General features: G+C 36.4%; 1 protein-coding gene across 1 annotated transcript in view; it reads left to right on the forward strand.

Annotated features, from left to right (window-relative positions):
* The first annotated feature begins 1,195 nt into the window (after positions 1 to 1,195).
* The window catches only part of Sf3b1 (splicing factor 3b subunit 1), an 83,124-nt gene continuing 71,176 nt past the window's right edge, over positions 1,196 to 13,143 (forward strand). Inside the window, exon 1 of the mRNA XM_076505845.1 lies at positions 1,196 to 1,551. Within this exon, the coding sequence (XP_076361960.1) occupies positions 1,521 to 1,551 (31 nt within the window). The 5' untranslated portion in view covers positions 1,196 to 1,520. The remainder of the gene's footprint in view (positions 1,552 to 13,143) is intronic.

Raw genomic sequence — 13,143 nt, forward strand, 5'->3', positions numbered from 1 at the left:
GGTTTTAACCATAAAATGAGAACACTACCAATACTTTTTCAATTCTGAAAATGTAAAGACAATAACAAAACGTGAACTTTGATCGTTGAATACTTGGTGCTTTTAATATTTATTTTTAAGTCATAATATGTTATTAATATCTTGTAACAATTCACTTATACATAAAAAATAAAAAAAATACTTTTTAAATCCAATTTTATTTTTAAGCCTCAAAGCTCTAGCTTTCTTAATATTATTTTATGTATCCTACTCAGCTATTTAGTTCATTTTTCTCTATATATAAATAATTAAGTGCATGTCCAAAATAATAAGGATGATGCAAAAATGAAAAATAGACAAAAACAAAATGTAATTTCTTTAATGTTCCTATAGTTTTCGTTAGCAAATCAATCGATTGATCAAATAATAGTAATAATTTTTATTTGAATAGATCTGTAATCGTCGTTTATGATGTGCTGCATTTTGTAGGTCAAAGAAATTTTATTAATTTCTAAATAAAACAAAGATCCATTAGCGATTATTTTTTCAATAATTTGCATGTGAGGTTAGAAGAATTATTGGTTTCTAACTAGTTGGTTTTATAGACCAGTAGTTCATTTTGAGATGTTTGTTTTTGATTTTCGCGCAAAGCTACACGAGGGCTATCTGTGCTAGCCGTCCCTAATTTAGCACTGTAAGACAAGAGGAAAGGCATCTAGTCATCACCACCCACCACCAATTTTTTGGCTACCCATTTACCAAAGAATAGTGAGATTGGCTGTAACATTGTGACGTTCCTACGATTTAAATACAAACATGTATGTTCTGGTGTGACGGGATTTGAACCCGCGACTCTTAGATTCGAGAGCTCTAACCACCTAGCCATAAGGGGACGATTTCAAGATAACAGTGATGATTGTAGACTTCTAGTGTTTAAGGCAGTATCCCGTTTTTAACGATAAGTTCCACAGAACAGTCAGATATGTAAAGTATTTGTCTGAATGGTTTTAAATTACTATGTTTTTTATTGAGTCTTTTCCTGGGAGAGTATTTTTAATTTTTAATATATGATTTAATTTCGGACATATTATGTCATTATGAGAGAGAGGTCTGAATTATTGTTTGAACTTTGTAGCATGTGGAATCTAGGTTTGAATATTTTTTTAATATGCTTTCCTTAAAACTTTGATATATCACATTCATAGGGAAATGCCACAAAGCGGTATGAAACATTGACTACCCGCCTTATACCTACGTCAGGTTGATAAATTTCATTGGTCAATGATAGCTACGCTGCTTTGTCGCCATATTAGGTTCAGAGAAAAGGCATAATTTTCAACTTTGTGATGCGTTGGAAAATAAGGAACGTGTAACTTAACTAAATATATATATCTATTGTAGTTAACATAAAATACTGTCTGTAGTTCATTAGTTGCCCATTACTTTAAAAGTGAAAATTTTATCAAGCAAACATCCTGTTTCAGTGAATAAGCCTTACTAACTAAACATAAGTTCGATTAGGCTGTATTTTGGGAAAGAACATGGCGGCTGCTGCCCCGAAAACAATTGAAGGTAAACATATTTTGCTATTACTGGGATTGGTATTACTTTGGGTATTAAAAATGTTGGCTAGGCAATTGGTTAATATCGTTTTACTTTAAATATTTTAGATATTAGTTACGTATTTATTAGAAAAATATTCAAATCGAACTTACTTTTAGGCTTGATTATAATCTTTAGTCTTCATCAATTTATGATTTTGGTGATTGTGATATTCTGTGAAACTTCATTGTCTGCAGACATAACCTGAAGTTTAAGTTAACCATCATAAATGTCATTTAATGTGCGAAGCACTTTTCATGACATTGTAATATGCTTAAACTCAAATCAAACCTGTAGAAACTACAAGTGCTAAGTACTGAAATAGCAAAAGTAGTACTTACAGTTGATGAAATACTAGAAAAACTGTCAAAACACCAGTTTTGACAAATATAAACTGCATGTAACCTTTGCTTACAGTAAGTTGAATAAGTGTAATAATTCTTAATATTTTTTAAAGAAATAGGTTTCTCATTAACATAAGTATAAAGGTTGTGTAAATCTTAGAAGGTATCATGACTTTGTGTACTCTTTATAGAAACATTGTATGATTTACTAAGATTAAATGCAAATGAGGGGTTACAATTGAATAACTAATTTTTTAAAGATAATATGCAACATGACTTGTAAAATAAATAAATGGAAAGGACAGTTACTGAAACACTATCAGCAATTTATACAAGTCTGGTAATATCCTATCTAGTGAACTGCTTTTGATGTAAAGGCTACTTAAGCACATTATGCATTTTCCTTTAGATCTTGTGATTAATTCCATGTAGGGTAGGCAACTTCAATGTAAGAAAACCATAGCACTTTGGGTTTCACAAGGATTATTAAATAATAAAATGCTAAGGATCTGAAAAGAGCGTAACATGTTCTAATGAGTACTTGGTGGTTACAGTTTACAAGTAATAACGTAGGGTAAAAGTGAAACAAGGACCAGGAATTATACTCACCCTTCTGGTCTTTAGTTGCCCACCACTGCATGGTATTAATGAAAGATCTGAAAAGAAAGTGCATTATGTTTTTATATTAAAAAAGATGTAGCTCTTCACTATATCAGTATAAATATTTGGCTGCAATTTCAGATGAAGAGGTCTGTTTTAACACTTTAATATCAAGTAGTTTTCAAACACCTGTTTAGGCCTCATTTGGAGTGTCATATTCAGTTCAGGCGTGTTACCTAAAAGAGGGATATTAGAATGACACCTGGGATTGAAAAGGTATTGTAAAAGGAACTGTTAGAGAGTATCTGATTGAGATGTTTAAGGATATAAAGGGAATAGTGGAGTTATCCATTTTTTTCCATAGTTAAAGGTGAGAATGGTAATACTGTGAGGCATAAATGTATATTAATGCAGAATAGGATTCATCTTCAGCTAAGAGAGTTTTATTACTCTAATTATATGGTTTATTTTTGTAATGGGTTTTCTTCAGATATTACATTTAGTGCAGTTTAAAGGAATGGCTGATAAATATTTGATATATTATTTATTTTTTGTAACTGAAAAGAAAATGTTAAACACAGTCCTAAACATTTTTGTGTGTTGTGTAGTATGTTGAATGCAGCACCGGTTCAAATTAGGTGTTTGTGATGTCAAAATAAAAAATATGTAGTTTTATACAAATTAGGAACTCAAATTACCAATCTAGAATTTAAAATAACCTTTATCTTTGCTGAGCTATCACTACATTTAGTGAATTGCACACACTGGTCCTGTTTCTATTTTGGAAGTGGTCCCTTAAGTGACCAACCAACTGAAAGATGAGAATGCCTCCTTAGTGGTTTTTCAGCCACTTTCGTATATAACTGTTCTCTCTCTTTTGTTTGAGACAAACATACATGCTTGTAAGTTGATTCTTGAGCCTGTTGAAATTTTGTAATTTTTTAGATAAAAATATAGCTTACTTACTAAATGTAATAAATTATAATAGTGCCAATGAAATAATTTTATTTGGTTATTCAAGTATGTGTGTAATAAACCTTAAAATTATTTTAACTTCACATCCTCCATGTGTAAAACTTAAAGGCTTAGTAACCTGTGGCAAGCAGCAAATGGATACAAAAGTCATTGTAGCTAGAAAATATAATTTTTGTTATACTTACTGTTCTGTGTTTTGAGAAAAATAAGTTTTTAATTTATTTGTGAAGAGTAATAATATAGATACGTATAAAGAATAATTGAAATATGATCATATTTTACAAAATATGAGTTCAGTAAAGTACAGTGAAGATAGGTCACTTTGTAAAGACAAAAGGTTAGTTTTATATTAATGGATATGCTGACATGAATGACATGCACCTCATCATTATAACTTTATTGTTAGTCAGGCATAGCTGAAAGGTTAATATAATACAAATTAATCTATATAATTGTATTATGTAATTATATTTAAAATGTTTAGTATAAACATTTGTTGTTTTCTTTTTATAATCTATATAGTTCCAAATAATAGTAGGGTTCTAAATAATAAGAGTAGACAAATTGAACATTTCTGATGATAATACAGGGTAGAGAAGGGAGGTTTGTTTTCCTCCATACTTCATCTCATGATCCTTCAAGCAGTTGATTGTCAAAAGGCAAGGAAGTAAAAAATATATATATAATTTTTTTAAACTTTAATCTTTGCTGATAATAAAATAAGTTGCTATAAATTTATCAATTTTCTATGTAAACTGGCTAGGTACAGACTGTTAACCTGCCAATTTTAAGTTTACAATAAGCTAAAGCTTTACAACATGGCTTGCAACAGGTCACAGAGTGCTGTAATTAGACAGCCTACACTTACTTAACTTGAAATGACTAACGTGAGTAATACTTGCAAATTTGCCATGGGAAGTTAGGTGGCCAAGATTTCTGTTAAGTAAGGTATACCAGCAAATTTCCCTGCTTGCCAAAATTTAAAAATGATACAGTCCCGAATAAGTATTATACAGGGTGGAAAAGCATCTGAAAATAAATAACTGTATGTGTGATTATTTAGAACTCTGTAGTAGTAATTCTAGATCAGTAATGGCATAATTTATATTTATTTGCTAATTTTATATGGTGGTTCTGATAATCTGTCAAATTTTATGAACATATGCTTACTAATGTAAAACTATTAGGCTCTTGCATATGAAATGTTGAATTTTATATGCAAATTTGAAACTTCATATTTAGTGGCTGAACCCCTTGGTGTGGATTCCTGTACGTGGTGAGGGGACCTCCCTGGGAAGCTTCTGTTCTTTCTGGTGACCTCCTCTGGGATCTATACATCCACCCACGTGTTTGCTGTGCATGGCGACCTGTGAAGGGGAGGAGAAGATCCTGGTGGTTGAAGGGTCCGACCCTAACACACCACTTTGGCCTTGAATTCCTGTAGATGGGAAGCCTTTGGGTGGCTCCCCTTGGGTCAGTCGGCTGGTCCACTTGACCTAGAGTCAACCAAGTACCAGTGTTGGAAGTTCTCAACGGGTGTTATGGACATTGTGTTTGATGCTGGTGTTTGGGTATAGTGCTCACAGAACCCTGGCATTGCTGCAATGTCCTTGCATGACATTGTAGTACGTCCCCTCATAGGGCTCCATGGTGGGTGGGATCATTGGGTACCAAAATTTTCCTTTTTTCCTGTAGATCCTCCTATGAAAAATTTAAATAAAATAGTGAAAAAACAGTCAATAGGTAAACAACCACGTCTTGAAGACTCTGAGCAGCAATCTTCAACATCTGTAACACATGTACCTTATTTTCTTATATTACATTCTCTTTCAGAAAAACCTTTAGGGGAAATGTCCCCCTTTTTTATTCAGAAGGGACTAGAGGGACTTGCTGGTTGCTGGCTCTCCAAAGTCAGTAAAGAAGCTTCGATCTAGAGACAAATTAGTTGAAACATCCACATCCCAACACGGTGAACTCCTCTTGAATTCAAGGGCAGTTGGGGATATACCTACTGAGGTTACCCCTCATGCTACCTTGAATTCATCAGGAGGAGTTATTGCTGAGAGGGATTTGAAGAACATCCCCGAGTCAGAGATTCTTGCTGGTTTCTCCACTCAAGGAGTTTCTGCAGTGAGGTACATTTCCACTCGCAAAGATGGAGTTACACTGCCGACAGATATCCTCGTTTTGACATTTACATCACCACGTGCACCTGCCACCATCAAGGCAGGTTATCTAAATTGCAGGGTATGGCTGTACATTCCAAACCCTCCCCGATGTTTCCAATGTCAGAAGTTCAGCCACTCAAAGATGTCATGTCGTAGTTATGTGACGTGCTTGCTGTGGTGGCAAGGACCATGATGCCTATAAGTGTGACATGGACCCATATTGTGTCAACTGCAATGGTTCTCACCCTTCCTACTTTCGTTCTTGCCTGAAATGGTTGGAGGAACAAGGTGCAGCGTTTGAAAACGACTCATAACATTAGTTATCCTGAGGCTCGGAAATTGCTGTCCGCCACTTCATTTTGGACATATGCTGCTGCACTTTGTTCCACATCTACAGTGGGAGTGCAGACAGATCTCTCTGTACCTCCAAGAGAATTGTTTTCAAAACATATGAAAAGCTTTTTGACCTCCATGGTTAAAAAGGTTGATGAATCAACTTCTACACCCATCTCTGTTCCTCCCATACATTCCAACAAACCCCAAGATCCACATCCTTTGGTTCCAAATACAGACATTTCTTCAGATATATCTTTTTCTCCCACCCCAAGATGCAAAACAATCATTCGTTTGTGTCCTCAGTCACTAGAATCCCCTTCCAACAACAAAGACCTGCCCAGTCGACCCAGGACAGGATCCATGGAGATCGATAGAACTCCCTCGAATAAGGACAGTAAGGAAAAAAGACGTAGTTGTAAAGAGAAGGGTTCTCCAACCACTTCGCTTACCCGTCATTAAAAATGGTCACCTTGATACAATGGAACTGCCGAGGTTTACGCTCTAATCTGGACGACATCAAAACACTGATTGTTTCCTACCATCCTGTATGTCTTTTTCTTACAAGAATCATTTCTGAAACCTTCCGATACAGTCACCTTTCGGCAGTTTTCTCTGTACAGAAATGGCTGTGTGATGGACAAGTGCATTGAAGGGTGGCACTGTTGGTTGATCAGCATGTGCCCACCCTGTCTTTGCCACACAACACCCTTGGAGGCCATAGTCATCCATGTTTCCTTTGGTTGTATCATTACTATTTTTTCTCTCCACCTGTCATCTGGAAAGACCTATGATCAGTCAGACCTTGATGCTCTTATTGAACAGTTACCATCTCTTTTTTTTAATCCTGGAGGACTTTATGGACATCATACACTCTAGGGAAGCACTGATATTGATAGGAGGGGGTTGCTCCGTAGAGCATATGCTCTCTGATCACAACCTTTCTCTTTTCAAAGTGGTTCTTCTATGTGTTTTCATGCACCTAATCAGTCCTTTACTGCTATTGATCTCTCAATTTGCTCACCTTAATTATTCTCCCATTTTTCATGCAAGGTTGACAATAATCCACAAGGCAGTGATCATTTTCCTATACTTTTGAGAGAGATTGGCCGTGGTTGATGCCACCTGACCTGTGTACCCTGGTAGAAGCTGGATCATGCAATCTGGCCCTCTTTCACTGCTCTCACAAAACTTGATCCTGCCATTGTCTGTAAGCCATCAATAACTGACTATGTGGCAGCAGTAACTGACTGTATTATCTAAGCAGTTGCTCAATGTATTCCTAAAACCTTGACATGTTTTCCACTATATTTACATCAATGAAAGAATCTTGTCTACCTTATGGCATGGAAGGCTCAAAAATGGGCCTGGGATACTTTCCATAGGTATCCCACACTAACCATATCGTTTTCCAGTAGGCCTATGCACATGCTAGGTGGGTAACACGTCAAAGCCAGAAGGAATCGTGAATTAAGTTCACAACAAGCATATCTTCTACCGCAAGTTCCAAGGTCATATGGGACAGGATTCGAAAGGTCAGTGGGCACTACATTTCTGTCCCCTCTCGATCTTACTTTTTGATAGCCAAGAGGTAGCTGATGTCCGGAGCATCGCCAATACTCTAGGTGAAAGATTTTGCCAGGTATCTAGCACTTCTGCTTGTTCCTCCACCTTCTAGGCCATCAAGACTCGGGCAGAGCGTTCGCCTCTTTCCTTTCGAACTGACTGTCTCTTTGACTATAATCGTCCCTTTACATTGGTGGAACCGAAAATGGCCCTTCATCAGTCTGGTAGTACATCTGTTGGACCTGATGATGTACACTATGACATGCTGCACAATCTCTCTCCTGCTTCTCTTGATATTCTTCTAATTGTTTTTAACCGGATCTGGCAGGAGAATGTTTTTCTGATGCCTGGCACCAGGCTATTATCTTACTTTTCTCTAAACCTGGGAAAGATCCCAAGATTCCTTCAAACTACTATCCCATTGCTTTGACAAGCTGTCTCTGTATGACCTTAAAGAGGATGGTTAATGCTCGCCTTATTTGGTTCCTCAATCAAACAACCTCCTCTTGCCCACCCAGTGTGGGTTCCAATGACAGCATTCCACCACGGACCACCTAATTCGACTTGAAACATTAATCAGAGAAGCCTTTCTCAAATGCCAACATCTTGTTTGAATATTCTTTGACATTGAGAAGGCTTATGACACAACATGAAGGTATGGCATTTTGTGAGACCTCTATATATATGGGTTACGTGGCCATTTACCCATGTTTATTAAAAAAAAGTTTAATGGACAGGAGATTCCAAGTTTGTGTGGGTTCAACACTTTCCCGTTCTTTTGTACAGGAACTTGGGGTCCCTTAGGGCTGTGTTTTGAGTGTCACACTTTTCAGTATAAAGATAACTGCCATTGCTGAACAACTCCCTCTTACTGTTGCAAACGGGCTCTATGTCGACAACTTTCACATCTCGTGTCAGTCGTCGAACATAAGATGTATTGAGTGGCAACTACAAACTGCCCTCAATCGTATACTAAAGTGGACTACGGCGAATGGCTTTAGTTTTTCTCTCTCTAAAACAATTTGCATGCACTTTTGCTGCCAACGGGGTATCCATCTTGATCCTGAACTCCGTATCGGTGAAGTTTCGCTGCCAGTGGTCCCTGAGACCAAGTTCTTGGGGCTTATCTTTGACCGTAAGTTGACCTTTATACCACATTTAAAGTAGCTACGGGTTAAATGCACAAGAGCACTGAACATCCTCCGTGTCCTCTCTACCGCCAGTTGGGGAGTGGATCGATGTTCTGTTTTAAAAATATGTTGTGCTCTTATCCGTTCAAAACTCGACTATAGATCAATGGTCTATGGCTCTGCCAGACCCTTGGCCTTAAAGATGCTGGACCCCATTCATCATCAAGGACTTCGACTCTGAACTGGGGAGGTGCGGAGAGCCCAAGTGAACCTTCTCTGCACCTTCGCCGTTTGCAACTGTCTTTACTGTATTCTTCGAAACTTCGTTCCTTACCACAGCGTCCCACTTGGGGATGTGTTTTCCTTCCTAAGTGGGCCTTACTCTTTCAAAACAGACAATCTGCCATTGCTCCTTTTGGCCTTTGCATCCAGGTGCAATTGGATGAATTGGGTCTCTCCCTGGATAACATTTCAGAATCCACTGGTCAGCACACCTCACCATGGCTCATTACATTCCCCAAATGTGACCTTTCTTAAAGTCATCTGAGAAAAGCAGATACTCCCGATTGGAAGTACCGTCTTTTATTTACTGAACATCTTTCAAACAATCTTTCCATTCCAATTTATATGGATGGTTCCAAATCAGGTAACTCTGTGGGCTCTGCCATGGTTTGTTGCAGATCAGTGGTTGCGCTCAGAATCCCCTCCACAGTTGTGTGCTCACTGCTGAACTATATGCCATTTCTCTTGCCATGGATCACATAGAAGCTAAGCAGTACTTAAATTGCACTATTTATACTGACTCGTTTAGTTCTCTACTGGCTTTGAAATCGCTTTATGTCAGTTCACACCCTGTTCTTGCCAATGTTCAAAACTGACTGGCCCAATTCTCATCCACTTCTATCCAGTTTTTCTGGATACCAGGCTACGTTGTTATTCATGGGAACAAGCTTGCCGACACCACAGCTAAGTGTATATGCTCTGGCACTATCACCACTATGCCTCTTCCATACGTGGACTTTGATCCTGAATTCAAGGCTCAGCTCAATGCCAGCTGGCAGTTGACTTGGAGTGAGTAATGCGAAAACAAGCTTTTCCAAATGAAACCCAATATTGGACTTTGGCTGTCTTGCTTCCATAAGGATCAGAAAGAGGAAGTTGTTCTAACTGGATTAAGCATTGGTCACAGTTTTTTAACTCATCATTTTCTTTTATCTGGAACTGATGAACCAGTGTGTAGTTTGTGTAACCTACTTCTTGTCAAGTCCTTCTAGTTGTATCTTTCTGACTGTTACAACCCTGGGTTTCACTTCTAGTTCAGATCTAAACAATCCTTCCATTACCTTTTCCTCTGACATCATTCCTCTGTCAACTTTGGTCACGGGCCCTACATCCTGCCCTTCATACATGGAATTTATCTGGTCCCTTGGGAGGAGATAGTTTATTCATGCAAGTAGTGTACCTTTTCTTCTGTTTGCCCTTCATTCCTCGTAGTTCACCAATACAAGTGGTCACTCTGCTGTGTAGTTTCTCTTTCTTGGCCCACTGACCCTCTACTAGTTTATTTCATCATCTGTCTATTTCATTGTAGTGATTTCATCCATTACAGGCTGTTGTGCAGCCTTTGCAATACATTCCCTTTTCCAAGTACTGTTCAGTGTTTTACTCTTCTTTCATTTTTTTTTGAAGTTACATTTCTTCCGATTACTTGACCTCTCTATTGGGAGGTACTTTCTGATTGAAATGCTACTTTTATTTTTTACTTCCTTACCCTCCCTCTATTTAAGCCTCTGGCCTCCTGTTCCATGTATCACCCATCCCTTTGGACTTAATTCCTTTTCATCTTCACCTGTTGGTGCCATCTGTCTTAAGTTATTTACCAATGATGTTTGACATACTCTTTTGCAATCCATATATGATTTGCTTTATCTGGATCAATCATTCCTGCACAGAACTTTGGTGGCTCAGGAGAGGAATATTTCATTTCCATCGATTTCTCTTCACTTCTCATCTCTGTTCCTAGTCTGATCCAGATAAACTTCTGTGTCCTGTTCCTTTTTTATCATTGTTATCTTGCCTGCACAGCTTCCTTCTATGATTTTAAGTTAAGCTTCTTAATTCAATGGAACCTTTCTTCACAGTGCTTTTTTTTTTTTTCTCTCTCCTTTGACCAACTGGATTTGTCATATAAGTCTAGGATATCCCTTCTACTCTTTCTTTAGAAGTCTTTTTCCATGTCTTCCTCTGTGGAATACCTGTCATACATTCATCTTCCAAAACCTTCCTAGGCATGATTTTAAGAAACTTTTCAGGTTGTCTGGAAGGATATATAGGTTTTCTCAAAAAAGCTATAGATCTTCATAAAAAGACTCAATTAGTATTACTTCCAGGGATGTTTTGTTACATAGTATCTTTAGCAGAAAATAGTCAGTTGTCTGTAAAATATTTAAACAGAACAGTGGTTTTGGTTAATAACATTCAACGTTTTCATTCTAACTATCTTGGTCTGCCTGCCAAATACAGTCTGTAGTAAGACCAGACTTACATTGGTATTCACACATATTAATACTACTGAACTTGTTATTTAATTAGGCAACACAGTGCTTAATCACTGCCCATTTACACACACACACACTGGTGATATGTATTTGTCATTCATGCAGGTAATTTGAATTGACCTTGAGAGAGGCAAAGCTAGCCCAACCTTATTTACTTTTTGGAGTTAACATTATGTTTAGTGTAGTCTACAATGCTGTTTTGAGTAAGGGTCTGCTCCAGGGTATTAAATGTATGTTAGACAGCTCAAAGATTTAAGTTGGGCACTGTCCAGTGAGGTTTTTAGTTGTCTCAAACAGTAGTTAATATTAAGCCTTACCTTAATCAGTTGGCTATTTTTCCTTCTCTGGTTACTATCTCCAATCTTTCACCATACTTCAAACATCAGTTCTACTTTTCCTTTCTGGCAGAGACATGTTCTTATTAGGTCAGTGTGTAGCTGCTGGATATCATTTCTACCACATCTTGAGTTTTTGAATGTTGCCATTTTTTTTCATAAAATATATTTTGATTTGTGTTTCCATGCAGAAGCTTAACAAAAATAGAATTTCGTAAATTTTTTTATTATCCAAAGTTGACCAGTTGTTTATCAAATACTGACCATTTGTTCAAACTTGGTAAAAACATTAGTTTTTAGTGTTAGCAAGGTTTGGAATTTTCTGTTGGAGACTGTTTAAAAAGCTTTTAATTTGGAAAGTTGTCATTTATTTAACTTAATTTTTCAAGTGGGTTCAGACCTTCATGATCAGTATCACAGTTGATACCAAATATCAGCTGACCTTGGGTGCATTTGCATAGATTTGTTATATTATTGAAACTGCATGCTTAACTAGTGGGTTCTTTAGAGGCTTTTGTGACCCTTTTTTATTTATTATGTATCTTAACGACTGGGATAACATCTTAAGACAGTTTAAAGCTGTTTAGTAGTATTTTTCTTATCTGATTTTTTTTTTTTTTTACAGGCTCATTAAATATGATAAATAGATTTACAATTTAGATGTTGAAATTTGGAAAATACTTGTGTTGGTATTAAAATTCTGATAAGTTAATAAATGATTCTAACATTTTTCTTTTTTAGTAAACTTATATTTATGCTTTTTCTTGTTACAATAATATTTTTCTGATATCAAAAGTAATATTTGCACCTCATGGTGTTATTTCAATGATAGTTTCATTTCGAAATGGCAGTTAATTGGTAGTAATTTCAAAACAGATCTCAAAACGCAACAAGGTATATTTATTTTTCAAATTAGAAGTTAATAGAGATTACTTTTCTCACGACATTAGAACCATATAAATATCACTCTTAAGAGTTCACAAATTCAAATTGTATTTGAATATTTTGTTTAGAAAATTCACATGACACTTTTTGTATGTTTAACATGGGAAAAATTTTACAAGCATTCAAATGTCTAATATTTATAAATTTCTGCCAACATTTGAGAAACAAAAAAGAATTACAATTGTTTTATTTACAAAAATTGTTCCTTGCTTATGTAAATAACACTCAAGTGAATAAAATGATGAACCATGTTAACGTTTGAGCTTTGTTGGATAATGTAATATTTTAATTAGATGTTTATTTAGTACATGTGAGCCTGTGTTAAATATTCTGTTACTAATGTCTTTTAATCATAGTTGGGTGTGGGTTGGCTCTGTGATAACTCTGGATTTTGAAGTTCCAATTTGGGTTCAAATCTGTTTAATACCACAAAATATTAATCAGTGATGTGGAGAAAACCCACTTGTAGTGTTTGTTCCTCTACGTAAAAATATTTTCTCAACCCAAACGAGCCGTTTTTGCATATTTTTCTCCACAAAATATTTCATGCATTTGCATTTTAAGCTGTGGGCATATTATAAGAGCAGCAGGCAATTCCTTATTGGGAG

The sequence above is a fragment of the Tachypleus tridentatus genome, chromosome 6 (genome assembly GCF_004210375.1).
Source record: "Tachypleus tridentatus isolate NWPU-2018 chromosome 6, ASM421037v1, whole genome shotgun sequence".
NCBI classification, from domain to species: Eukaryota; Metazoa; Arthropoda; class Merostomata; order Xiphosura; family Limulidae; genus Tachypleus; species Tachypleus tridentatus.